Raw genomic sequence first — 27,470 nt, 5'->3', positions numbered from 1 at the left:
AGGAAGGAAATGTTTTGCATCTATAAAGAACTAACAAATTCCTCACGCCTAGATACCCAAGACACGTATTCCTCAGAAATATGCGAACAAATAGCAGATTATTTTTTAGAAAAAGTAGAGAAAATCCATTCTACTTTCACTAAATCTACTAATTTGATTAATACTAATGAACCTATTTAAGCTCCTTCTATACATAATCTCACACTTAACAAGTTTATTACACCTGACAGAAAGGATCTACTTAAGATCATAAATGGAATACATTCAGGATCCCCCAATGATGTGTGCCCGCAGAAAAAGAGTAAGGACATTATGGAAAACACACTTATTAATCACATCAGCCATATGATTACTTTATCCTTTCAGGAGTGTATGGTTCCAGAGGCTTGGAAAATAGCCCAAGTAATACCTTTAAAGAAAAAAACGAATATTCCCATTTCTCAGCTCCAAAACCTTAGACCAATCTCCCTTCTCCCGTACTGTGCCAAAATTATTGAAAAAATAGTTAATAAACAACTTATGGCATTTTTGGAGGGAGAAACATTACTCCATCAATCCCAATCGGGATTTAGACCAGGTTATTCCACCGAATCCGCAGTCCTGTACTCCACAGAATACATCCGTAAGATGGTGGACGAGGGCGAGACGGCATCGTTGGTCATGCTTGACCTTAGTGCAGCATTTGACACCGTGCTGCACTCCACGCTGTTGTCTCACCTCTCGGATTTAGGTGTGACAGGATCTGCTCTTGCCTGGATGGAATCCTTCCTTACTAATAGATCGTTCCAGCTGTATTGCCCACCCTTTAAGTCATCTCCTCGCAGCGTAAACCATGGGGTTCCACAGGGCTCCAGTTTGAGCCCTACTTTATTCAACATCTACATGGAACCCCTGGCACACGTTGTAGAGAATTTTGGGGTGGGCATTGTCAGCTATGCTGACGATACTCAATTAATGTTCAAATTAACACCGGACAGTAAGGACTATGCCGCCAACTTCTCCAACTGTATGGCGGCTGTAGCCACCTGGATGGACAACAATTGTCTCCATTTAAATGGTGACAAGACAGAGGTGCTGGTGGTAGGGAAGGAAACCTCCATATGGTCTCGCGCATGGTGGCCTAGTGAACTGGGAGAACTACCCAGTCCTGTTAAATCGGTAAGAAACCTAGGGATCATGCTAGACTCGGATCTTTCTGGCAAATCCCAAGTTAATAAAACTACAGGAATATGCTTCGGCACACTAAAGGTTCTTCGAAAAAATTATTGACCTTATTCCCACCAAAGCTAGAAAAGCATTAGTCCATGCTCTCATAACTTCCCACTTGGACTACGGAAATGCTCTCCTGATAGGTCTCAATCAGAAAGGCCTGCACCAGCTACAATGTATTCAAAATGCAGCTGCTCGAATGGTGCTAGGCCTTTCGAGAAGAACATCTACTAAAGCAGCCTTAACCAAGTTACATTGGCTTCCTGTCAAGGAAAGAATTAGATTCAAAAGCCTCTGCTATGCCCACCGAATAGCTCATAAAAAAGGCCCCATCTACCTCAGAAGCCTTCTGACCATCCATTGTCCGTTAAGAGACTTAAGATCATCAGGAATGATGCAATTCAAACTCCCTCGCATTACGAGAGCCAAAATGGGAGGTAAATCCTTCCGTTTTTTGGCCACTAAATATTGGAACACCCTTCCGATTCCACTTCGGATGGAACCTTCCGAAACACGATTTAGGGCCAAATTGAAAACTTTTCTATTCCCTAAATAATTGCTGTCTTTACTCCCTCAGGTTTCATCTCCCTCAGTTTATGATTTGTAAGCAGTTAGCGCGGGGACACACAGTTTTGTGCAGCCAGGCGCTTTATAAATGTTTTTATTATTATTATTATTATTTTGTACGATATGGAACCTGTTAACCAGACCTGAGTTGATGGTGAGGTAAAGGCTATTGCAATAGTCTATACCTGAGAGGACCAAAGCCAGGGTCGCTGTTTTTAAGAGTTCTCCTGGTATGTATTTCTTAATTTTATTAATTAGTCTCATGGCACAGAAGGAAATAGATGTGACTTTGCTGATTTGTTCTTTAAATTTAAGTTCTTTGTCTATGATGATGCCCAAGTCCTTTGTTTTGGTAGAGGGTGATCATCTGGTGGCCAACATGCGGGTGTCCAGAGTGAATGAATGAATTAATGAATACTCACTTCTATCGCGCATGGCTACCCTGGGGCATCCCAGCGCTGTTAGACCAGAGGGCTAAAGGAGACATTCACTTCCTAAAGGCGAGATTGTTACTTTCAAGCCCGATGTTATCCGGGAGGATGTGTCCAGCATTTGGCTGCTAGGAAAGAGAGCTGGTGACCACCCATTCGGGCTCGCTTCACCCAGGTACCACCAGTAGATTACGCTGATTGGACCTAAGGGATCTGAGAGATTGGTGTATACGGAACAGGGGAAGAACAATCTTGGGGCCGTTGTTCCAAATAGACTTGTGTGCTGTGCACAAGATTTTAAACGTGATTCTTTCATGAATCTGCAGAAAATGCAATTGTCGCAATGCAACCCTCGCCGAACTGTGTCTGGGTACATTCATAACTATTAAACAAAGAGAGAGTAAGGGTATAGCAGATCACTCTCGTACCCCCAAGAGATGACTACAAAAACAACTAGAGAGTGAAAGAACAAACCACACTTAAAAAGAAATTAAGGTGGAAAGCAAGAGATAGACAGAAAGTGAAGGAGAACCAAAAAAGGTTTTGTAAGAACCCTCACTCACCACCTAGTGGTGACATGCTTCATCACTGGGTTCCCACTGGAAAGACCTAGCGTCTTTCCAGTGTGCTGCAACGCCTGTTTTGCAGTGGAGCTGGTTGTTGTGAGTGTTGAGGGTGCAAACGTGAAGAAACCAAAAAGTGCTTTGTGAGTGCAAATTAAAAAGTGCGTAGTTGTGACAGTAAACTATTTTCTTCAAGGTCCAACTAGCATTTGTAAAAACAATGTTGAGTGGAGATTAAGGTAAGGTATCTGTAATTAAAGACACCTAGTCCACTGGGTGAAAAAAATGGTCGACATGTTTCTGCTGTTGGTGAGCCCAATTCGCTCAGCTTTCATCAGGACCAAAGGACAGTGATCCTCCGGTGGTATGCACACTCTAAGGTGCACCCAACCGTAAGGAATGTTATGTGAAAAAAAGATTTAAAATATCTGCCGGCTACGACACTAGTTCGCATAAAATTCTTGTTAATACATTTAATATGAATGTTCAAGTTTAAAAGGAATGTTTAAACTTTGACTCATGTGGTTCTAAAAAGAAATAGTGCACCACATTGTGGAAACTGAATGCATATTTAATATTGGCAAACTCTTTCTGTCCATGATTAACTGTTTTTTGATAATTGGAATGAAATGATATATGTTGATTTAATGTTTTTTGTATGTCACATGTACATTAGTCCTTTTTTGTTAAGGTCTATTGATGATTAATTCAATGTTTTTTGTATGTTATTTGTATATTGGTCTTTTGTGAAAATTCAGTCGCTAGAGGTTGAGTTGATAATGTTGATTCTCTTGCCTATAAAATAATCATCTAAAAAACTGATTCTAAAGATACTGACAAAATAAATTGTCTTGGCAAAACTAATTCATTTAGCTTTATCTATTGTCTTACTGAGTGATTTAGTAATACATCCCGGAGGCATAGGTACAATCCCCTTGTTTTACAAACTTTCTAAAAGAGGCATTTTCAGAACAGTAATTTAATTCCAACTTTATCATAAGTTGTGATTTTAAATTGTGAGTCCAGGGACACCACACTTGAAAAGTCTATCTCGTCACTATTGGAAATTACACTTAAAAGATATAACAGGGTAATCCCAATGTAATGCCCTGGGAGAGATAGGCCTTGCAGTATTGAAAAATTAATGTGGGTGTTATTCACTGCCAAGGAATGTAAAACTTAAAGGTACATGCTGTGCCATTATAAAACATTGCACTCTGCCCTGTGGGTTACTCAAAGCCTACCTTAGGGGTGACTTATATGTATAAAAAGGGAAGGTTTAATACTGGCAAGAGGTTTATCTTGCCAGGTTGAAATGCCAGTGCAACTTAACAGACAGGCTGTATAATGGCATACCTGAACCATTGTTAGTGGGCTACATCAGTGGGTGGCACAATGAGTGCTGTAGGCCCTGTAGAAGCATTTAATTTACAGGTCCTGGGCATATGCAGTACACTTTATTAGGGACTTATAAGTAAATTAAATATGTCATTTGAGGAAGATCCAATATCACTTTGTGTAGGAGAGAGAGCACAAGCACTTCAGCACTGGTTAGTAGCGGTAAAGCGTCCTAAGCCAGCCAAAAGGAGCTCCGGTCATGTGCCCACTATATAAAACCTTCAATAAATAATAAATACATCTTATGGGTTGTGGTTAAAAATTGGAAACATTCTTAAACAAACTCTGAAATATTAAAGGCAATTTTTGGACACAGCTGCCAGATGATAACCGAACAACATAATTAAATTATTCAGGACTCCAATATTTGTACAGGTGTTGCTGGTGCTCGAAATTGATACTTGTTTCTCAACATTGCCTCTTAGTTATAGCAGTCCACCACACAGTGTATATGTCTACTTTTGAGTAAATCATATCAGTAGAGTGTTTAAAACGTAAATATACATAAAAATGAATATCAAAATCAGCATGCTTAGTCTATTCTTGCAGCTCTGAGTGACCTGTAATAGCCTAAAGTGTTACACTTGTAGCAGAGTGATGGTTAATCAGTGGTCTTGGCACTGGCATTTGGCAGAGCTGGCAGGGGCAGTGGGTAGTGCATGCTACATTGGCATCCTGAGAAATGGCTCAGGACCTGGTACTTATACTTTTACAAATGCAATGACTGACTCCAAGATTACTAACTACAGATGCTGGCTTGGGGTCTTCTAATGTGGAGGTAGGCCACATTTGATGGAGAATTTTGTGTGAATGGAATGTTATCATTGTCAGTTTCTGCTTCAAATTCATCCACAGACATATCTGGCCATGTGCTCAGGGTAGCCTCCCAGACCTCCTCACCCGGCTGTATTGTTAAATAATAATAGATGCTATGGGATGTAGACAGGAGTGGGAGGATGGGCTACAAGTGTGTACTGACCACCTTGTAGGATTTGAATAACCAGTGATCAGATGACTAAATGAGTTCTTTTTCTGCCCTCGTTGTCAATAGGCTGTATGAACTATGCTTATGCTTGAATCCTTCAGGTCCTCCACTATGTGAAGAAAGTCAATATTTCCCTTCAAAATGGTGACCGGATCTACTTTGATGTGAATGGTGATGCACCACGTGCATACGACATCTTCAATGTGCAGATAATTGGAACTGATGACATTAGATTTGTGAATGTGGGCAGTTTTGATACCCAACAAAGCGATTATGTCTATGTCAATACAAAAGCAATATTATGGGCTCATAACTCCCAGGTAAGAAGGAAATCTTTCATGAGCTTTCAGCAGCCTGCTATGGGCATCCATAATCAACCAAATAGGCATAATCCTCTCATACATTATTAAACAAGCTGCAGAAATATCAAAACCTCCGGAAGAACCTAGAATCCGTGCCTGTATGCCAGTGAAATGAGAGCTATGTTAGGGCTGAAATATTGCTACCTATTGGTGTTTAGACCTTGGGTTCAGATTTTTTATGCAATGTAACACCTTTGGTTATGCCAACTTTTACAAATAAATAATAAATACACCAATGACTTTACTGCCTACCTCCTTCCACTGGACTCATACACCGTTCTATTTAATCCTTTTCTGACTGCTGTCCTCCTTGAAACATCCTCCAATCTCTGTCTATGTCTATCCCCATTAGGGGGCTATCACTGCTGATGTTAATTCCTGCCCTGAGGAGTCACACCCCTTGATTCTTTACGACTTGACCTCCTGCTAAGAGCACCCATACCATGTCTTCCTGCTCTACTTGGTCACACCCAGTTACCTTTCTCACATCTAGATCACCTTTATCTGAGTGGTTACACCCGGTGATCCCACCCTTCTAATAGGCTGGCCCTGGGTAGTCACATCCTGTGATCCTTCTCATCTAGCTCTCCTGACCTGAGCCATCACATTGCTGTAATCCCTCACATGCAGCCCTCCGGTCATGAGCAGTACCACTCAGTGATCTCTCCCTTCTAGCCCTCCTGCCCCAGGCAGTCACACCCAGCGAACCCTCCAACCTAAATATCATTCTCTTGATCCCTTCCATCTAGCCCTCCTGCTCTGAGAGGTCAGATCCAGTGAGCCCCCTCATCTCACCTCCAGCCATGACTGGTCTGTCATTAGGAATCCTCTAAACAAGCCCTCCTGTTGTAGCAGTGACATCCAGCTCCTTCTTGATCCTTTTATCTGTTTCTCTTTAGCATATTTGTTATTACTGGCACTAAAAAAGAGATCTATAACTACCTGAAATTATATTCCTACAAAATGAAAAGATTTTATTATTGTGTAAATGATCATGAATTTGTATCTGTATTTTTAAAGTAACAATCTTTTTTCGTGTGTTTTGTAATGTTGTGAATTGTGTTTTATGTAGTATACTTTTTATGGCTACTTTGTGTTGGTGAAATAAAGTTTTCTGACTGACTGACATCCTGTGAATCCTCCTATGCAGCCCACTGTCCCTGAGAAGTCACTCCAGTGAACGTCCAGTGATCCATTCCATTTACCCCTAAGCGGTCACACCCTGTGATCCCTTCCTTTCAGTCCTCCTGCTCGAGGCAGTCAAATCCAGTAATCCCTTCCATCTAGCCATGCTAATCTGAGTGCCCAAAGCTCTCCGTCCCTGAGTGATCGCACCCTTTGATGCCTCCCTTATAGTCTTTATACGCTTGGCAGGCACGCCCTGTGATCCCTCCCATCTATCCCTCCTGTCCTGACTGGTCATACTGTGTGAATCCTCTCTTCTAGTCTCCTGCCCTAGGCAGTCAGACTCAGTGATCCCTTCCAACTATCCTTCCGGCTCTGAGTAGTCACACCTAGTGATCCCTCCCATCTACCACACCTACTTTCAGTAGACATACACTGTGATCCCTCCCATTCAGCACTCCTGCACTGAATTATCACACCCCATAATCTAAATCTCCTGCTCTTTCTAAGTGGTCACAAGCAGTGACCCCTACTATCTAAATCTCTTGCTATGAATGATCACATGATCCCCCTCAACTAGCACTCCTGCTCTGAGTGGTCACTCCCAATTATCCCTCTATACTAGTCCTTCTGCCCCACGCAGTCACACCCAGTGCTCCCTCCCATCTGCCGCTCCAATGATGTCTCACATCAAACCCTCCTACCAGGAGTGATCACATCCCTTGAATGCTCACAGCTTGTTCTCCTGCTGTGTGTGGTCACATCCAGTGATTTCTCCCATTTAGCCCTACTGCTCTGAATGGTCACAACCAGCTATCCCTCTTATACAGTCCTCCAGCCCTGAGTGAGCACACCTAGTAATACCCAGTGACCCTTTCCATGCAGCCTATTCACCATCCAGTGGGGCTCTTCATCAAGCTTTCTTTCCATATGGTTTGCCAGACTCTACTCTAGTGTGCTCTCTGAGATGCAAAGGTTTAAGTCAAAAATGGATTTAGTTTGGTTGGTTTAAGGTTGCCACAACATTAGCACAGCACTTTATAGCATGTATTCATATTGCAAACTATACAATAATATCCAGCATATGGTCACAGTTTCTAATAGCACTTAGTTACAGTTTACGAACTGCACAAAACTAATCATAATGGTAAGGCCTTAGTTTAAAAAGTGCGCAACTGTGCAGCAAGGGGCTTCTGAGCCTCTAAAAGTACACAAATGCTGACCTTCCACTTTGCAACAAAACAATAAAAAGGGCATCGCTGAATCAAGGGAAGGACTATCATTTACATAAAATTACATCCTGTGATCATCACTAAAAGGAGTGAAAGGAAAAATCAGCATGCTAATATGTCCTTTTTACTACATCAGTCATGACACAACAGTATAGATAAGCATACGTATCTGGGGACCCTTTTATCAAACTTTGATGCAGCATAACATAGCAAGACAACTTGCTGTACTGAACTGAATCACAAGGAGAGGGCAAGAATGTGCTGTATCTACAAAGATATGGTGCATTCCCCAAATTTTCATTCTGCCTTCGCACTCAGTATAGCCCAGCTCCAAAGCCAGCTCCCTTGTATCATGCTGCAAGAGTTCCTGCATTGCAGAGAGAGTTGTGCCCCTTCCTGCACAAAAACAATCCTTGGAGGATTGTTCATTTATGTCAGTGTAATGGGGACTAGACTAGACATACTCGTGAATGTCTGAGCACCTAATATTAGCAGCCATGTTCCCTATTTATATTATAATATTGTCTTTTGTTGCCATATTTTCTAATTCCTGACATTTTTTGTGTCTCTAGATTGTTAAGATTGTTGTCCAATTATTTGATTTGCTTTGCATGGTCTCTTCCATTTCAAATGTTCTGGTCCTCAGTTGAATCATCACTTCAGCCATGCTTTCCTTGAATAGCTCCATTCCTTGGTGTATATCCAACACTAACTCCTTTCACAAGCTACATCTATCACCACAGGCGTCACCAGCACAGTACCCCAGAGGCTTGCAATGCTTTTGATTTTCCAGTAGGAATGTTGGCTTTTGCATGTATCCTTGTTAGAAGTGCAGCACATGCAACAGAGTCATAGGGATCCACTATCCAGCTTGTTTGTCTTCACATCTCCTTGGAATGGACCTGGAGTTCTGAATATTAAACATTAGAGAGGGCACTTGTCATCACTATATCGTATAGCTAAAAAAGCATGGGCACCCAGAAGTTGTGTCTCTCTCAGTGGCCATTTGTAGTCATAAGGGTTCCTCTATTTCAATTTCACCCTTAGAGTAAGAGCAGTGCACTGTGTAACAGTGAGCTCAATCAGTCCTCCACAACGATGCTCCATGCATAAGCAATATGGGTTACCTGTGTTAAGTGTGAGCTTTTCAGTAAAGTATATTCTTTATCGGTAAATGTCAACAAAATTGGGCATTCTTTTATCTAATTGAAACACTTCCAAAAGGTGCCCTTCGGTTCAACCACAACAGTAAACCTGCACAAGAAAAGGACACATGCATGCACTAATACACTTAAAAAGCCAAGGATTGCAGTTGATTTATAATGGCAAGTTGACACCAAGCTTTGACTGCCAAATTCACTGAAAAGGTGGTGTGTTGATGGTGGGTGTGATATTTGTACAGTGCTTACAATAGAGTAGTGCTAGGGATAAGAGTGGTTGTCAGCTCTGTGTCCACAGTACCTCTGGGGACCCAGTCACTCAGAGACACATGTCACGGATATCAACCCAAATCTCCAGGAGAAACTCCAGGAGAGAATGAAGAAATACTGGGAGAATTGACCACAGAACTTCTACTTCTCCTCGTAACTCCTTATTTCTCAGGGGTACCTCATAGTTCCTCCGGTAACCCTTAACAACTAAACCACCCTGTTTTTTCAGTTCGCAGGTACCAGCAACTCTGGGGACGCAGAGGAAATATCTCGATAGCTGGTAATGATCACCTTCAGTTCAAATGAAGTAGAACATTGAACACAACTTGAGCAGATGTCTAATACCACAAAGTCTGTCTTAAAAATTCTACTTTAATTATTTTCTCCCTTACAGCTATAAATTATGCCCATAATTGTTTTATGAAAGTTGTCTCTCCCTTAGTCTTTCGGTTAGATCCAAACTGTTAGCTGTGCCTTTACTTCTCTATCTGTTTCTTTTGAAGATTATGTTCCTTGCCAAGCATAATGTACTTCAAGGTGTGCTCTGTACTTCTTTCAGATTGCACAAGTTATTTTTGATTATTTACATTCATATACTCTCTATATCCCTCCATAGGTTCCAATCTCGGTCTGCAATGCAAATTGTCTCCCTGGCTACAGAAAGGCCGCTAAAGAAGGAAAACCCATATGTTGCTTTGAGTGTGTTGCGTGTTCAGCTGGGGAGATCACTGACCCTCGTAAGTTTTGATAATTGGAACACTTTTTTAAGAAAAGTTCTCAAACTAAAATCACCACTGGCATGGCTTCCATTTAAAAGAGAGTTAAATCAATAAGAAAAGTACCTTTCTAAATATGTTTTTTTCATAATGAATGATTATATATATTCAAAAGAGGTAATAGAAATAATATACAGACAATTCTACATGTCTCTAATGATATTCAAGACATCAACAATTATAAAATCTTGGGGGGTCACTTAGAACTTCAAAAATGCAGAGGGAAATCCATAAAAAAACATACTATACGCCTCAAACACCAAACTCTTGGTTCACCTATTTAGAGATGGACAAATTCTCAGTTTCTCTCTGTGGAGCATCAGCACTCTCCTCCAGGAGAAACCTAATATTGTCAGTCCGTCTGCACAGGCCCATGGGTCAATGTACTTGAGACTGACTACCTACTTATGGTGTTCCTTCTAACTCACATTGTTCCTGTTCTAGGCAATGACTTATGAGCATTATTTATATTATGTATACTTGGATCTAAGGTACCGTACCCTGACATCGCCTTTTAGCTTTTTTTCCCTTCCAAGATCTTAGTACGTTTACTTCTTACTTCCCACATTTCTGCAAAAAATCCATTCACCTCTGAAAACTATCTTCGGACCATGTGCCTGTACAAAATGAAGTCCCACCGGTTTTAATCCTTTTCCCTACTCTGGTCAATATCAAATCTGTTGAGGCTTTTCAGTGATGCCTATATGCCTATGACACCTAGCACTACTTCCAGAACAGATAATCCTTTATCTGACACAGGCATTGGAAGATGTCTCTTCCTGAATGATAGAAAACCACCTCAAACTCCCTTCCAAGGAGACTGAGATCCCTCTCATCTGCAACACAACCTCTGTTCTCCATATGCAAGCATAGGCGAATACCCAAGTACTCCAGTCAATCAGAAGCAAAATGTGATCTAGGTGTTTATCCTCAACAATGTAGTAATTTCTCCGACACACTTTACTCTGTTAGGCCATTGGAGAGGTTTGGCTAAGGTCTGCATGCAATTAAATCCAGCAGGTGTACCGTTATGTTGGCAGTGTATATACTTCCTTTAACTGTTTTAATTGGTACGTGATCAGTATCCAGTACATATAAGGAACTGTTATAATGTGTTGCAATCTCTTTTGATGCCAAAGTACATCATCATTTGCCCCAGCAATTATGGGCAATTGTAGCAATTGCAACTTGCAGAAAACATTATAGACCCTTATAAATCTGCCAGGCCCCCCATATCGTCTCCCATTTCCTTGGGAACTACTACTATGATAATCTAATTCCATCCAAGATTCAAGCAATAAAAAGTCCAGAAACATTTCGAATATGGAACATTCAACAATATTCAATTTTTAGGAGTCTTGCGATTGTGTTTCAAAATCTAACTTTTATTCATTTTTCAAAACACAACTATTTCAATTAGCCCTGTGTTATGAACACGGGGGTATACCCAAATAAGTCGCTGGGACCTGGGTGAGTTAATGATACAAACAAAGTGGTCCCAGAACAGGAGAAAAACAATATAGAGTAATGGCAAGCGATTATACACTGAATTCAAAGAAAATTAGCAACATTGTTTTTAATCACAACCAGCCAATGCAATAAATTGCAATTAGTTCATAAAATGCACAAATATATACACACACTTGGTGCCCCTAAGGGAAGGGAAAGGTCAGGGTGGTGATGGACAGTGTAGGGAAACTAACTATGTGACAAATTAATAGTCAGTTTAAACCTTAATATAAAAAACGGCAAGTGGCCAGTTAATCACAAATAAATCAAGACAATTTCATGCTTCGATGGAGAAAGCCAAATGACAATTAACAGAAGCTGAGGGGAGAGAAGGTGTGTCGATGTTTCGACCCAAAATCGGTGCAGGTACTCGCTAAGACCTTGCTAGAGGGTCTTCATCAGGACGGTGGAAAAACTCGGTGGGGCAGACAATCTGAACAAAGAATAATAATCAATTAATCAAAATGGTCATAGAGATCCATAGATGTATTGCACATAGTTATGATAGGTCAAAAGGGTGATTACCAATGGTTCGCCTTATATCCGACTAGATTGTGGAAGCACAACTTCTTAGAGGACAATGGACATCAGGGGAAAGCGTGAAACTGCAGTGAAACAAGAGGAACAGAGATGGCAGTTAGCCAAAAATGTCTGAACATCACAGGAATGTGCGTTCGATAAGGTAAACAACTCACGTTAATGAAGTCAGAGAGTGACTAGGGAATGGTACTTCTGAAAGGTGGTGGCAAAACAGTCCTAAAAGGGAGACATATGCAAAGCACACCACCATCAGAGTAGTAGTCAAATAAAATAAAAGGGGTATTGAAAGTCACATAAATTAGGAGAAACTTACAGGTGTGGAGCAAGCTTCTCAAAATCGGTTGGCTGCACCAGTGGATGAAAATCTGGGGAGTCAAATGCGATCAATTACTTAGTGCTAATGGTAGGGCAGAAGGAAATGAAAAACGTAGCGACAGGCCGTTGCAAAATGTACCTGGTGAAGACAGAAAGGATCGCGAATGCAGGCGCGAATATCTCCAAAAGCTAACACCTGCCCTGAGCAGTTCTTAGTCATGTTATCCAATGGGAGGAGGATAGCATGGCTAAGAGCATTAGCTCGGTAATGCATGAATATCGCATACTTTTCAGCGATATTCATGCATTGTGGCGCATTTGCGATAAACCTTGGTAATACCAAGGTTTATCTGCGATCAAAATCGCCGCAGGTCGGCGATACATTTTTGTCTCTAACCAAGCAATAGCGATAATTATTGCTATTGCTTGGTAATATGCCCCGCAATTTCTTGACCATGCCAAATTTCCCTGCCTTAGGACACAGTTGGAAGCAGTTGTGCTGCCATTATTTTCAAAAGATGGCCGTGGGAAGGGCATTGCAATCAGTCAGTTTGTTTATGACTCTTTGTAGCCCTATTGGGGTTTGACTCACAACCACAATATTATCTGCATATTGCAGGAACTGAATTGACTCATTTGCCAGTTTGGGCGGATGGCCATTTGTCTTTAGCAAGTAGTTGTTTTAAACCATTAAGTATAAATTGAATAGACATGTTGAAAGGACACAGCCTTGTTTTAATCCATTATTATCTTTGATGATATTCTGCTGCCGTCTCCAAGCTTCACCGTGGCCCAAGTTTCACTGTGTAGAGATATTATTGTATCTATCAGTTTCTGGGGTAATCCCCATTCTTTCAATTTCAGCCAAAGACGGTCTCCCGGCACTCTGTCAAAAGCAGATTTCAAGTCAATATAACATGCTAGTAGACCTTTTTTTTTGACTTGCCGCTTTTTCAATTTCAATTAAGATCGCCAATGCTGCCAGATTTGTAGTGGTGCCCGTGCCCTGCCTGAAACCTGTTTGAAATTTCGGGATTCTTCTTTTTTTCTCTGTCCACTCCTGGAAATGTTGTAAAATGCAAGATGCAAACAGTTTTGCCTCTACATCAATAAGGGCAATTAGTCTATAGTTCCCAGGTTCTATTTGGCTGCCATTTTTATAAATTGGGTGAAGTAGACTTTCTCTCCAGGAATGTGGCATCTTATTCTAAGAATGTAGCTGGTTGAAAAGTGGAGCGAGGTAATTGGCCCAAAATTCCGGGTCTTGCTTGAAAAGGGCATTTGGAAGGCCATTTGGCCCGGCTGCGCCAGCGGACTTCAACTTTTTTATCACTACCTTTAATTGTTTTGTTGCTGTAAAAGGTGTTAAATCGTGCGTTACAGATTGTCCTTTTTCAAAAATGGGACTGCCTATTGAGGTTAATTTCAGATTTGATTCCTCTGGCTCGTCTGGGCTTGTATCTACACACCTGTGAGTACTTGTTTGTATCCAAACTGACTTAGTCCTGCATTCTGGTGGGATTCTGTTCCCTTTGTTAGTTTATTTATTAATCCCCATAATTCGCTGCTGTTCAGTAGTTTGTTTGCCCATAGCAATTTCTCCCAGATGTTTTCAGCATCCTTTTTGCCTCTCTGCACATTTCCTTTTATGCCTTTCTCATTTTTGTGATCTTGCTGTTATCTATTTCTTTTTCCATTCTGGCTGCTGAGGCCATTGCTCTTGCCTCCCTTGCGATATTTCTCTTCTGATCTTGCAGCTTTATATTGTACCATGGTTCTTTTCTAGATTCGTACAAGGCTTTACCTGCTGGGATTGCTGGAAATTTGTCTAACAAAAACGTGCACAGGTTCTCCCAATCCCGTACTAATAAATGGGCGCATAGTGGCTCGTTGTTCTCCACATATATTTTCACTGTGTCCATTATTTCTTCCATATTTGTTTCTCTCCATTTAAGTCTCCTTTGTTTATGTACTTCGAGCATTACTGCTAAGGATACTGTGCTCTTTTTCTGTAATGCTGTTTCTTGGTGAAAATGAGCACTCTTTGGCCGAATGTTTATGGAAAAATACTCCCACATAAACACATTCTCACAAAATGCAGATCCCATCTTGTTGTGAATGAAAAGAAGAATACAAACTAGTTTAAACCTTAAAAGCAAACATCTTGTTTACATACCTGGCAAGTGATGCAAAAATTGATTGATCCTGCCATGAGTCCTGAAGATATTCAACTGATGCTTTATGACTCAAGTAACTTGAATTACTTAGTCTTCCGGCTAAGGTTGTTTTGAGTAGTAATTCCTGATGTTTTATAGAGACACAGGGCAGTAAATCCAAGCTTATTGTTCTCCGAAACAAGTTCTTCCTTATCCATTGGGCCCAAATCTTTTGCCATAAACAATGACTTCTGGGGAAGTATTTTCAATTCATTCAAGCTGTTCTTTGTTAGGCTTTTCTCAAAAGAACAGTCTAAGAGATTCTGGTAAGTATTCCTGAATGGCATATTAGCTTCAGCTCCTATTGGCTGTACTGTACAGATCTCTAGCAAGCCCAGTAATATTTTTAAACAGCAACCCTCCATATTATACTAATTCTGCCTAGAATCTAGACATTTAATCTTGACTTCATATAAAATCAGTGGCTGGATTATCACTGAATGTGTTTCAATATTTTGCTTCTTCGTATAATCATCTGTTCACTTTATTTACTAATAAGGACATCCTAGCTAAAATTGCTGTTACCTGAATTACAGAATAAATGAATGTGTTACCTATGGATTGAATATTTAAGTCAAAATGGTACTAAACATAACTTGATGGGATTACCCTTGATTCAGTTGTATAGCAGTGTGTTATGAACTACAGTTTAACACAAACTATGTCTTAATTTCCATTCTTATGTAGATACAGATGATTGCAGGAAATGCCCTGATGATCAGTGGTCCAATTTAAAACACGATCAGTGCATCCAAAAGGTGACTGAGTTCCTCTCATTTCAAGAAACCCTGGGTGTAATTCTTTCCACCTGCGGTGCGCTCCTGTTTATCCTCACTGCAAGTGTGCTGCTCCTTTTCATCAGGTATCGAGACACTCCCATTGTCAAAGCCAACAACCGTGGACTCAGTTACCTGCTCCTCATCGCCCTCAAGTGCTGCTTCCTCTGCTCCTTCATATTCATCGGCCGTCCCGGGAAGCTCACCTGCATGCTCCGACAGACTGTCTTTGGGATAGTATTTTCAATCAGTGTCTCCTCTATTTTGGCAAAAACTATAATTGTAGTTGTTGCCTTCAAGGCAATACATCCAAACAGCTCTGCCAGAAAGTGGCTGGGATCAAGGACACCAAGCTTTATAGTTGTTTTCTGTTCTATGATTCAGATCATCATCTGTGTTGTTTGGCTGGTCGAATCACCTCCATTTCCAGAGCTCAACCTGAAGTCTTATATTGAGAAAATGACCTTTGAATGTAATGAAGGAGACACCATGTTTTTCTATTGCATGCTGGGATACTTGGCTCTCCTGGCCTTGGTCAGCTTTATAGTGGCCTTTCTCTCAAGGAATCTCCCTGGAAGCTTCAATGAGGCCAAACTGATCACCTTCAGTATGCTGGTGTTTGTCAGTGTTTGGATTTCCTTCATCCCAGCATACCTGAGCACACGGGGGAAGTACCTGGTGGCCGTGGAGGTGTTTGCCATCTTGTGTTCCAGTGCAGGGCTACTAGGGTGTATATTTTTTCCCAAATGTTATATTATTCTTGTAAGGCCTGAGAGGAACACCAGAAATCTTCTAGTTAGAAAAGAGTGTTTTAATTCATAGAAAATGTACTAAGGAATAAAAGCAAACCTCACCAATGAGAGTGGGTGAAAGTAACACAGCTAATATTTAAAGATGAAGGTGAGGTAACATTTAGTACACAAATAGAAATTATATAAATATATGTATGCAAAATATTTTAAGACCTCAGAGGACCTTCATTCTGATACAAAGAAGTGGAATTTGCAAAAGCATGCATGTCACATCTCACAAACATGGATTTGGAACATGGGACATAGACCACCAATTGCAATGGTTAGCAGACACTCTAGAACACAAACTGATTGCGACTGTTATACATTGTGGAACTGCTATACCTAGAGTAGTCAAAAAATATTGTTCAAGGCCTGATAAGATTTGTACAAAACTTAAACAACATTTACCAGTGAATTTGCATGGGCAAAATGAAACCCTGGACAAATGCATTGACCCAAATGAAGTACTGAGTTCACTACTACAGTAAACATGAATGAAGGGACAATGAGACCGCATATAGTAAGGCTGTTAGGCCCGTTTTCTAATGAAAATCCTTCACCTTATGATAAAAAGCTGAAAGTTGGTACAGACATTCGATGAGTAATCATATAGAGCATGTCTCCAAGTGGATCTTAGCTATGGCGTCATACAGTCAAATCAAAATCCAAGATGGACAACGAATATTAAAACACATTTTAAATCTTCTGTTTTGCATCAAATTTGGCACAACCGCTCATGTGTACACATCAGTGCATGTCATGTGTATGCCCACATTGGATTTAGCCTGATGTCATAGATAGAAAACCAAAATTGTGGCCAAAATCATGTAAAAAAAAAGAATTCAAATAGGTTATAAATTTGATGTAAATAATCATTCTTACTGATATACATCAACATTTATTAATATTTATGATATATTATGATGCACCTTTATTTTTTTTGAGCTTCAACATGTGTTTTGTAATACCTCAAAATGAGCAGCATGTCAAACCAATACTATATTGCAACACCTACAACCAGTGGTCAAGCTGCCCAGCACATTGATGCTGTAGTAATTGGTCCATCTGTGTTCTTTTTCAGGGAGGCACTTCAGAAAGAGTGCTCGCAACGATTGAGCAGATTATAGAGTGCGTTTTTGGCTAAGCCTAAAAAATAAAATATATTTCCCCATTTGAGACGATAATAAACAACCAGTGTCAGTATTGTTTATCTGTGTGTATATACGTAATTGGCAGGCCATTGTTTGTGATACATTGTAAATAATTTCATTGTATGTTGTGTATTTTACGTCGAGTTTATCTGTCCATATGTTTGTTGGCTTAGCCTCTGTTTATTCCTTGCCTGATTATGTGTGACCTATAAAGGGCCTTTTAGAACTGTTTCGATGTATCGTCTAGGTTAACAGGGGTACTAAGTAACCATATGTCATTTTGTTAAATGACTGGTATTCTCCGAGACCTATTACTACAGAATGTGCATACATTATAAGCCCTTGTTTGAACTGGGTGTGGAGGGCATATTTTGGTGCCACTTCGTGACCAGGATCATCAATTTAGGCATATTGCAATACACTTCTTATAATGCATATTAAATCTTGTCTTTGTTTCTTACTTCAGGTGACATACTGACCCATATATATATACCTACAATTTATTAAAGTTAAACAATGTATTTCTCTGTCCATAGTTGCACTTGCCAGGGTGGATATTCTCTAGGAGTGGGCGGAATTTGCATAGTTGTGCTACGCAAAGCTCTGCGAAATAGTAAAAAATCCAAGGGCAAGAGCTCTATCTTTCGCAGAATCAGTGAGATGGAACAAACTCAAGCAATGTTCCGGAATTGGCAGGGCATCTCAAAATTCGCTCACTGGGATGCACTGAACTAAATCCCCACTGGGCCTTGCTCGCTCCCGGCACTCTCCTCCTTAGAAGGCTCTGTGGTCTTGACAGCAAGGTAGTGTTGTGTTTTATCTAGGACCCTAATTAAATATTTCATATTTAATAATAAGCCAATGCAAACCAAATGCGGCAAGGCTACTTCCTTAGACTCCTAGAAAGCATAACGAGTTCTTACAACATACCAAACCTCCAGCAACTTGGGAAGTCCCCGTGCTTTTGTTTTGATTTGTCTTAGAACTCCTGCAAGCACTGAAAGAACAGTCAGTTCTTAGTGACATCTTTAATTGAAGTCTTATGTCCAACCTTACGTCAAACACAGCACCTTCCAGGTATAAATATACCAACGTTTGCCTTAAGCAACACACGGTGGTGTGGAGCAGAGCGGCTATCTACTTATGTGAAGCCCAGCTGATGTGAGTGCCGAAGGTAGCCGTCCCTCCCATTTGACACATTGAGAAAGACGCTGTCTTTTTCTCCTGCCGAGAAAATGAGCTCCGGTGTTTCCAGTCACCCTTGCGGGTCACTGGGAGATCGAGTCCTGAGAGCGAGATACAAGACCTCCTCCATTCTGAAAACCAAGGTACGGAACTGATTAGATCCTTAGAGAATTCTTGGGTCCGATACTTGGCAAAAAACTAACTTAACTTAAACTGCAGCCCATCTACTCCTTCCCATGTACTAGGCTTGGTTAGGTACACCGGGGTAGGCGTATTTAGAAGCACCAGTTGAGTACGTTTAGTCAAGCTTTTATCTTCGTATGTAACTGTATATATTTTATACCTTTTAAGTATCATATGGCTCAGAAGCCATATCAATGCTTTTACAGTATTATTTCATAATACTCCTACTACTGTACGCACTTTACTTTATAACAAGTATTGCGATCATAGCAATTCATTTCTCTTGCATGAGAAAGAAGACTGTTCAATAAATAACACCTTTTTATTGAAAACGCCCGTGTCTCTATTTCTCTGCACTCTGGTGAAACTAAGTATGCACAACTGACTGAGTGAAATAGCTATCTATTGTTTTCACACGACTCTAGAGATATACTCCTTATTCTGGGGGAGCAAAGTTGTCATGTTTATGCGGTTGTCAGAATCTGAATCCCTTCTTGTCTAATCAGGGAAGTTCACTCCTCCCTTTTCATTCCAGAAAGTTTCTAGTGACCTCTGAGCTAGCTGGCAAACCTAAATTAAGTCTAACATATTCAATAGAGACCTAGTCGACCTCAGTCCTATGTCTAAACTATCATTTATGTTATTCCAATGCACCGAGCCTATTGGGAAAATAGGAACTACACTACAGTAGACTCCAGGCACTCTCCTTTATATTATTTTATTTGAGGTTTTGTATACTGCGAATATGACCCGTTAATGTATCCGAGCACTTTACAGAGATAAACACGTGTGTACAGTATATGCATAGGCAGAATACAAGGATGGGGTTAGAGATTTGACTACAGTAGGGCAAACGTCAGAGCTATATACAATAAACAGTACAGAACCAAAATCAGCAAGTGACATGTCAGTAATAAAACAAGGGGAACAATTGAAAAATGGAGAGGAACAATAGAGCAGTGCTCCAACTTACACCTGATGATCTCAAAGTATACGGTGGCCAAGGAGGGGGTCACTATACCTAGCGTTTATGGACCACTCCACGGCCTTCGGCTTGGTGAACAGGTCTAAGTTGTGGGACATCCTTTTGAGGATTGGGATCGATGAGACACTGGTTAGGGTTATGGCTACACTCCATCAAGAGCTATTTGCAGTTGTGCGGGTCACCAAAGAGGGTAGGTGCACGTCCCGTTTTAACTCCATGCGAGGGGTCAGGCAGGCTGCATACTGGCCCCCCTGCTTTTTACAATTTATATCAATGGTCTAGATAGTTACCTGGAGGCAGTGGTCGGAGACGTTCCGCGTGTAGGAGAAGGTAAGATCCCTGCTCTCCTATACGCGGACGATGCAGTGTTGATAGCCCGCACCGGCGTCTGTCTCCAGCGGCTCCTGGGTGCCTTTGGTACCTTCATGGACCAACTAGACTTGAAGGTTAACTCGAACAAGTCACACACTATGGTTGTTGGACACCACAGGAAAAAGGCCCTAGCAAAAACTTTTAAATGTAAGGGGGAAGTTGTTACTAGTGTTTCGGCCTTTCCCTACCTGGGATGCTTTTTGATGACAGAGTACCTGGGGTTCACAGGTAAGGGCCAAAAGCCTGGCGGTGACCAGGACATCAGCGGCCCTCTTGGGTTTTGCAAAAAGGCTGGGCTCTAGACCGATGGAAGCCCTTTTAAAGGTTTACAACAGTAAATGTTTTTCACTGGCAATGTACGGCGCACCATTATTGGGTTATGTATGTGTGGAACCTATCCAAAAGGCGAAAAATATATTCTTACTTTCCCTTTTGTCTGTCCCCCAGTCGACACCAACCTTTTCCATACATGCAGAAGTGGGTCTGGATCACGTTTGTGATAGGTTAAATTTAGCGCCTTTAATTTATTGGCTAAAGACATGGCTCAATAAAGAACTATTTCTTAATCACAGGATAATGAATGATGTCATGTCGTTGGATCATCGTAGTAGAGTACCGTGGATGGCCTCCCTGAAGAAGTCCTTTACGGAATTGGGCCGCCCGGATCTCTTTACATACCCCTCTGGCATCAAGAAACAGGATGTAGATATTGTTAAAAAACAGTTTATGATAAGGACAAGAGTGTGTCGTGAGGAAAGGGAACTGCAGAAGCCAGCAGTGAGATGACATTATTTGTTAGTGATCTCCATCGCACTAGAACCTTATTTATGTTTTGTCACCAGGCCATTTCATAGGTTTCTTTTGACTAAATTCAGATTTAACCGTATACATTTTTATTTAGGTAGTTTTAACACATGGGTGAAACCAGAGTCAGCACCGCCCTGTACTTGTGATAATTTTTCTGTTCAAGATACCCTGCATTTTGTTATGTTTTGTGGTTTCTTTTCTGATCATAGAAAAAGATATTTGTGTGTTTCAATTGTATAAAAACGTTTTAATTCTCTTTGTATGATTTTTAACTAAATCGAATAAAGATTCTTTGACTGACTGACTGACTGATAAATGGAGAGGTTCAAGCAATACAGGAGATTAAGCACAGAAACATAGGCCATGAAAAGGTGGAATGCGCAATAAAGGAGAGTTATTGGAGGAATTTGCTCATTAGGAAGGTTTTTGCTTCTTTTTGAAATGCGACAAAGTAGGAATTCTTCTGATGGACGGAGGTAGCGACTTCCAGATTCTTGGTGCGGCCCCAGAACCCGCTCGGTTATATGTTTTAACATTGTGGAAGTGGGGTGGCTGGAGCACATGGTCTCTGGCAGACCGCAAATTTCTGGTTCTCCCAGATATCGCAATTTTCTGGGTGAGCTACTTTGGGATGTTTGTGTACAAGGCTTTTTGAGTAATGCAGGCTAGCTTGGATTCAGCATTCAAGAGGAAGCCAGTTCAAGGCCTTCAGATGTGGTGAAATGTGGTCAAAGTTTTTGATCCAGATAAGAGTCTAGCTGCTGCATTGAGGAAAGCTTTTAGCGGGGCCGTCAAAGTCTTTGGTAGGCCAGATAGGGTTCAGCAGCGGTATTCAATTATGGAGATAACTAATGCATGAAGTGCAATTTAACGCCTTCTCACAGAGTACTCTTTTCTTGCAGACAAGCTAATTCTAGGTACATCTCCTCTTTGCAGAAGGTTCCATCTTGCCAGGCAAGCGGAACGCTGGTCCATTCAATCTCAGGGCAAATAGTCTTGAGTTCCTGAGTAAAAGCTCCTCACCCAGCAGGGAGGCTAGCAGAGCTTAGTCCCCAGCCCCTATTCTAGCAGCAAGAGGTCTTCACAATTTTCTCTCTCCTGATCAGAAAGTGCTGTTCAGCAAGTGCGGGGCTCCTGCTATCACCTTTATAGCTCAAATACAGGCACATATGGAATTTAGTGTCTGGCCTTTGGAATTCATTTTGGTGGTTTCAGCCCCGTTGAAGTGCTCCCTCCTAGGCACTGCCCTTTGTCAAAGGGACAGACTGCCTCAGCAGGAATGGCTATAATTCTATGTGATCCACAACATAGGCCAAGGAATGAGCTGGGGATCACACCTGAATCTCACCCTCCTCTGGAAAGTTCCCCATAAAGATTCATATAAGGCCTTCCTCTCTATCATGATTACTGTAATACCAACTTTATCAGTCCCACCATCTTCCTGACAATAAGCTCAGGTATCACTGACCAGTAACCTTTGATGTTGCATAGAGGCTATTTGCTCTCATTTCAGAGTGTGTGCTCCACCCCAGGTCTCAGGAATGTCAGTAATACCCATCACTTTTCTGGATGATGCAGTCTTCACATCTCCAGCCTCTCTAGGCCCAGCACTTCCAAACCGGAACTCACCACAGTCCAAATAATGTACCGTCCACAGGCACACACATGCCACACAGCACCAATACACAAGTATCACATGCTGTCCAGAATTGCACGAAATCCATGTAAGCCAAAGATGAGTTAAGTACACAGCCACAGAATTTTACTCGAGTGGACCAGTAGGACCCACGCCAGTAGCACTAGTAAAAAGGCCTGTTAACATTACTGAATCTTTTCAACAAAAGCAGGTACGCTGCCACTACCATGTTTGTGTCTTATCTCCAGGTAAAGGCAGTAGCCCTATTCCTTCTTGAGGGTAACGCTTGGCGTGCCTCTCCCGGTTTAAACAGGCCACAAGACTGAGACAGGCCTAGGTCGTAGTGCACATGCATGATCCATGTTCTCCTACAACAAAAAGTCAGTACCAATAATTCAGGTTTCCATGCAACTGGGGCACTCAGGGTAGTGGTGCCTGTCTGTTACAATGCAGGGGACTTTTACCTCCCATTAGTTTTAAACTACGTCCAAGCACAGTATTTTGTACTTGAATGGTACTCTTCCAGTACAAGACCTAAGCTAGCCATCACAAGGCACCGTAACATGCATATGGGAAGTGCATCAGAGCAGCAGAATCAAGGGGCATATTATCAAGCAGGGCGATAGGCAATTATTGCTGCTTTAGCGGCCCTTTTCAGCCGCTAAGCGGCGATAATTCTATCGCCCTATTAGTAAGCTGTCGCTAACTGATGTTAGCGACAGCTTTTAGGCAATAGCGAGCGGTTAGGGGCCCGCTTTGCGTGTCAGCGATGTTTATCGCTATTGACATGCAAAGTGGGCGTACCCAACCAGTTAGCGACTGAAAGCAAGGCAGGCGCAGCGATGGAAATATTCGTGCTAAGAGCAAATATCTCCAAATACTAACACCTGCCCAGACCAGTTCTTAGCCATGTTATCCAATGGGAGGTTTATAACATGGCTAAGAGCATTTCGTCGCCAATGCCTGAATATCGCTGTATTCTCAGCGATCTTCACGCATTTTGCCGCTATCGCTGGATATTTTAGCACAATGTAGAAAAACGTTGCTAACAGCATGTTTTCTCCGCTAACGTATCCAGCGATAGGCAGCAATAAAAAAAAACATGCACTAAGCGCATTTTGCGATAAATATCGCTATTCCTTGGTAATATGCCCCTATATCTTTTTGGATATGATGTTAACTCTGGACTCCCTTACACACATGCAGTGCAGCAACTTTGGTCATTGTGTAAACACATCTGTATAATCGAATGTTATTTTCTTCCTATACTTTGGAGCTGTGGCAGAACAGGTGTTCATCTAATAGTAAAATACTACCTTCAAAATGCTATCATAGTAAGCTGGTTTTATCATTATAATTAAATACATAAGTGTATTATTAGAAATGCTACTATTCCCTTGCGATGGAAAATTGATAATTGTCAGGCTGCACTCTTTTCAAATAATAGGGTTCAAATTATAGCTTTCTGCATTTTCCTGTAGGACTGGAGGTCAGATCCTCTTGTCTCTACCTATAAATATTATGGATTGTGACATTCAGAGTCACCGCTAAGAGTTTGATATCAGGAACGGCAGCACAAATAGCTTAATTTCTGTGCAACTATCACTGTGATACTGAGGTCTGCCACCCCTTTGGTGAGTTTGTACTGCAGCACTGTGTGCTCAAAGGATCTGTAAAAGACTTCCCTGTCAATCATAATAATTGCAGCTCAAGAGGTTTGATCTTCTGATACTCTCTTTCTTTGGGAACTTTGCAGAGACGGAAGCAGTCACCACATCAATGGGTCTCTGTTTACGTTCAATGTTTCTGCTTCTAGCCTTTGTCAGAAGCAAAGCTCTGCAACCAGCATGCAGACTCCAGGCATGGAAGCAGAATGCCTACACCAAAGAAGGAGATATGATTTTAGGAGGAGCATTCATCGTTCACTCTGAATATTCATCCACGGAGGCCACATTTAAAGAGGAGCCACAGCCGATATCCTGTGAGGGGTAAGAACAGTTTATTACAGTGTGTATAGGAGTCTCACAGATGCAAATATGCTGTGAGGAGTAAGAACTGTTTTTGACAGTATGTTTAGAAGTGTCACAGCTGCTATCATGTGAGGGGTAGAAACAGTTTATTACAGCATGTATAGAAGTGTCACAACTGATCTCTTGTGATGGTGACAGATCAATTAATTACAGTGTATTTAGGAGTGTCACAGCTGATATCCTGTGAAGGGATGACAGTTCATTACAGTATGTATAGAAGTGTCACAGCTAATATCCTGTGAGTGGTAAGGACAGTTTATTACAGTCTGTATAGAAAAGTCACAGCCGATAATGGTGAGATAAGTTTAGAGATGTCACAGCTGATATCCTGTGAAGGATAAGCATCGTTTAAAGGTGCTGCACCGCATGATGGGTAAGAACAGTGTAATATAGTTTGTATAGAAATATCAAAGTGGATATCCCATGAGGGGATGAAATGAAATGAAAAAGAAATGTATAAAGCGCAAAACATTCACCCAACAGTGTCAAGGGGCTAGCTCATCAAACGGGAAATGCTTGGCAGTCTTAAAACCACATCAGAGATTGCAAAACCACGTCTTTAACACCTTCCTGAAGGCCAACAAGTGTGTTTCATCTTTTAACTTCAGTGGAAGCGAGTTCCAGAGTCTGGTCATACCAAACAGAAAGCTTCTTCCATCCCAGGAACTCTTTTTGAACCTAGGGACTACCAGATTGTGAGCATGAGCTGAGTGAAGATGGCGAGCAGGGATGTATGGCTGTAAATTCTGTTTAAAAAAAGGCAGGTCCTGTGTCAAGAGTTGCTTTAAAAGATATACATAGAGCCTTAAAATCAATCTGTCTCTTCACTGGTAACCAGTGTAACCCTTTGAGCGCTGAGGAAGCAGATTGATGTTTAGGAATGCTCAGCAATACACGTGCTACAGAATTTTGCACAACCTGCTAATTTAGTCAAGCATTTTATCTGAAGGTTAATGAAAAGACCGTTGCAATAAACGGCTCTAGATGAGACAAGAGCCAAGACCACTAACTTCCGCAGATTTACCGGACTAAATAGAAGGATCTTTCTAAGTAATTTTAGTGTGTAGAAATATATGGATATGACCTGGTTTACATGGCCTTCAAAGGAAAGAATGGTGTCAAACGTGACTCCCAAATTCTGTACCGTATTTGTTTGAATAGGTAACATGCCCAGCTCCGTAGACCATAAAGCAAGGGACCAGAAATTAGTGTGGCTGCCAAAGAGGAGGACTTCGGTTTTACTTGAATTCAGTTTCAGACAATTAGTGGCCATCCAGTCCCCCAACTGGCGGGGACAGGTATGGAACTGTGCTGCTGTGTCTGAAGGTGAGCCTGTCACTGAAACCAGAATCTGGGTATCATCAGCATAGAGATAGCAGAGAAACCCAGAGATCCGAATAGCCTCCCCAGGGGGGAACCGTAAATGTTAAAAAGGCCCGGGCTCAATCAAGATCCCTGTGGTACTCCATATGGCAATGTAAAGTTTGGCGACTTGAATTCCGAAAGAGCCGCAAACTGTTCCCAATCAGACAGGTTTGAACTAAGTAAAGCAAAAATGTTTCTTTTAATATCAATCCTCTCCAGGACTTCCAACAATTTTTCATGATTAACCGCATTGAATACGGCAGAGAGGTCAAGCAGCACAATTGGTGCATTGCCCCCTCCATCGACTGTCTGCCTAATCCGTTCAGACACTGAAATCAGTGCCAATTCGGGCTATGGTGCTTTCTAAAGCCAAGCTGAGCGGCATCCAGAAAGGCCTGCTTCTCCATGTAGTCTGATTTAACAACATTCAAGGCTTTTTCAACCATTTTTGCGGGCAGGGGGAGTCTGGAGATTGGGCAACAATTATTGGTACAGCCCCATCTAGATTTGTTTTCTTTAGGAGGGGAGAACAGACGCCAGTTTCCGGTTGGTTGGGAGTATACCTGAGGAAAACATTTGGTTGAAATTAGGAGACAGATGAGAAGCAAATACTTCCGGTAGAAGGTGGAAGATTTTGTGGGACATGAACTCAATGGGGAGCCAGATTTAGTGGACAAAAGGAGATGAATGACCTCGTGAAGGAAAAAAATGATAATTCAGGGGGTCACTGATGTCTGGGGTAGCTGAGGAAATTTCCCATTCCACACTGGAAAACACAGGAAAAAGCCACTATAAACTGCGTTCAATTTATCTTGAAAGAACGTGGCTAATGAGTTACAGAAGATCAGGCTTATTGGTGAGTCTATCACTTCGGGGCATTTAGCTAACTTTTTTACTATGGAAAAAAGTTATTTTGAGGAGTTTTTTGCAGTTGTTATAGCTGCAGTAAAATAACGAGTATTCTCCTCATACACAGATTTTTTATAACCAAGCAAAGCTTGTGTATAGGCAGTACTGTCTTTAGTTTCATAGTATGATCTCCACTTCCTTTCAGGGCGGCAACATTTTTGTTTTAGAAGTCTGAGATGTTCGGAGTACCAGGGTTCAGTGTGTCTTGACCTATGGCTAGTAATGAGTTTAACCGGTAACACCTGTTGAATTGAACTCCTGAGCCATTCCTCGAAGGCAATGGCTGCCGCATTCTGATATTTTAGAATGTTGGGTTGATTCTGAGTCAGGGTTTCAAGAGTTTCAATTACAATCTTGTTCCAAGGCCGGACCCTTCTAGGCTGATTGTTTTCCAGTTTCTCTGCCTGAGGGTTTTGGAAGGACAGAGCATAACAGAATTATGATCTGAGCAGATGAGCGTATTATTTGAGAACAGTCCATCAAGCAGGTGTCCCCCAGAGTGCGTACTGCCAGTCACCTGCTGGGCGAGGCCTAGGCTGTTTGTAATATCAATAAATGTACTGCGTCTCTGTCTGATGGGTCTTCAAGGTGAAGGTTGAAGTCACCCAAAAGTGTAAAG

The 27,470-nt window shown here is 41.4% G+C and overlaps 1 protein-coding gene across 1 annotated transcript; it reads left to right on the top strand.

Moving 5' to 3' along the window:
- Positions 1-627: 627 nt before the first annotated feature.
- LOC147693286 (vomeronasal type-2 receptor 26-like) lies at positions 628-16,256 on the top strand. Its single transcript, XM_086935895.1, has 4 exons — positions 628-825; positions 5,255-5,473; positions 9,919-10,039; positions 15,346-16,256. The coding sequence occupies exons 1-4, from the start codon at positions 628-630 to the stop codon at positions 16,254-16,256; spliced, it is 1,449 nt and encodes a 482-aa protein (XP_086792021.1).
- The last annotated feature ends 11,214 nt before the right edge of the window (positions 16,257-27,470 follow it).

This window comes from Lissotriton vulgaris, chromosome 8, assembly GCF_964263255.1.
Source record: "Lissotriton vulgaris chromosome 8, aLisVul1.2, whole genome shotgun sequence".
In the NCBI taxonomy this organism is placed as follows: domain Eukaryota; kingdom Metazoa; phylum Chordata; class Amphibia; order Caudata; family Salamandridae; genus Lissotriton; species Lissotriton vulgaris.
Note: the sequence above shows the minus strand (reverse complement) of the source record. Positions and strands in the feature narration are given on the sequence as shown.

Excerpts from the sequence above, each read along its gene's own strand:
- LOC147693286 (XM_086935895.1), top strand. The coding sequence starts at position 628 with ATGGTGGACGAGGGCGAGACGGCATCGTTGGTCATGCTTGACCTTAGT. Across the intron at positions 826-5,254 it reads TTAAGTCATCTCCTCGCAGC|GTCCTCCACTATGTGAAGAA; the intron begins GTAAACCATGGG and ends TGAATCCTTCAG. Across the intron at positions 10,040-15,345 it reads TGGGGAGATCACTGACCCTC|ATACAGATGATTGCAGGAAA; the intron begins GTAAGTTTTGAT and ends ATTCTTATGTAG.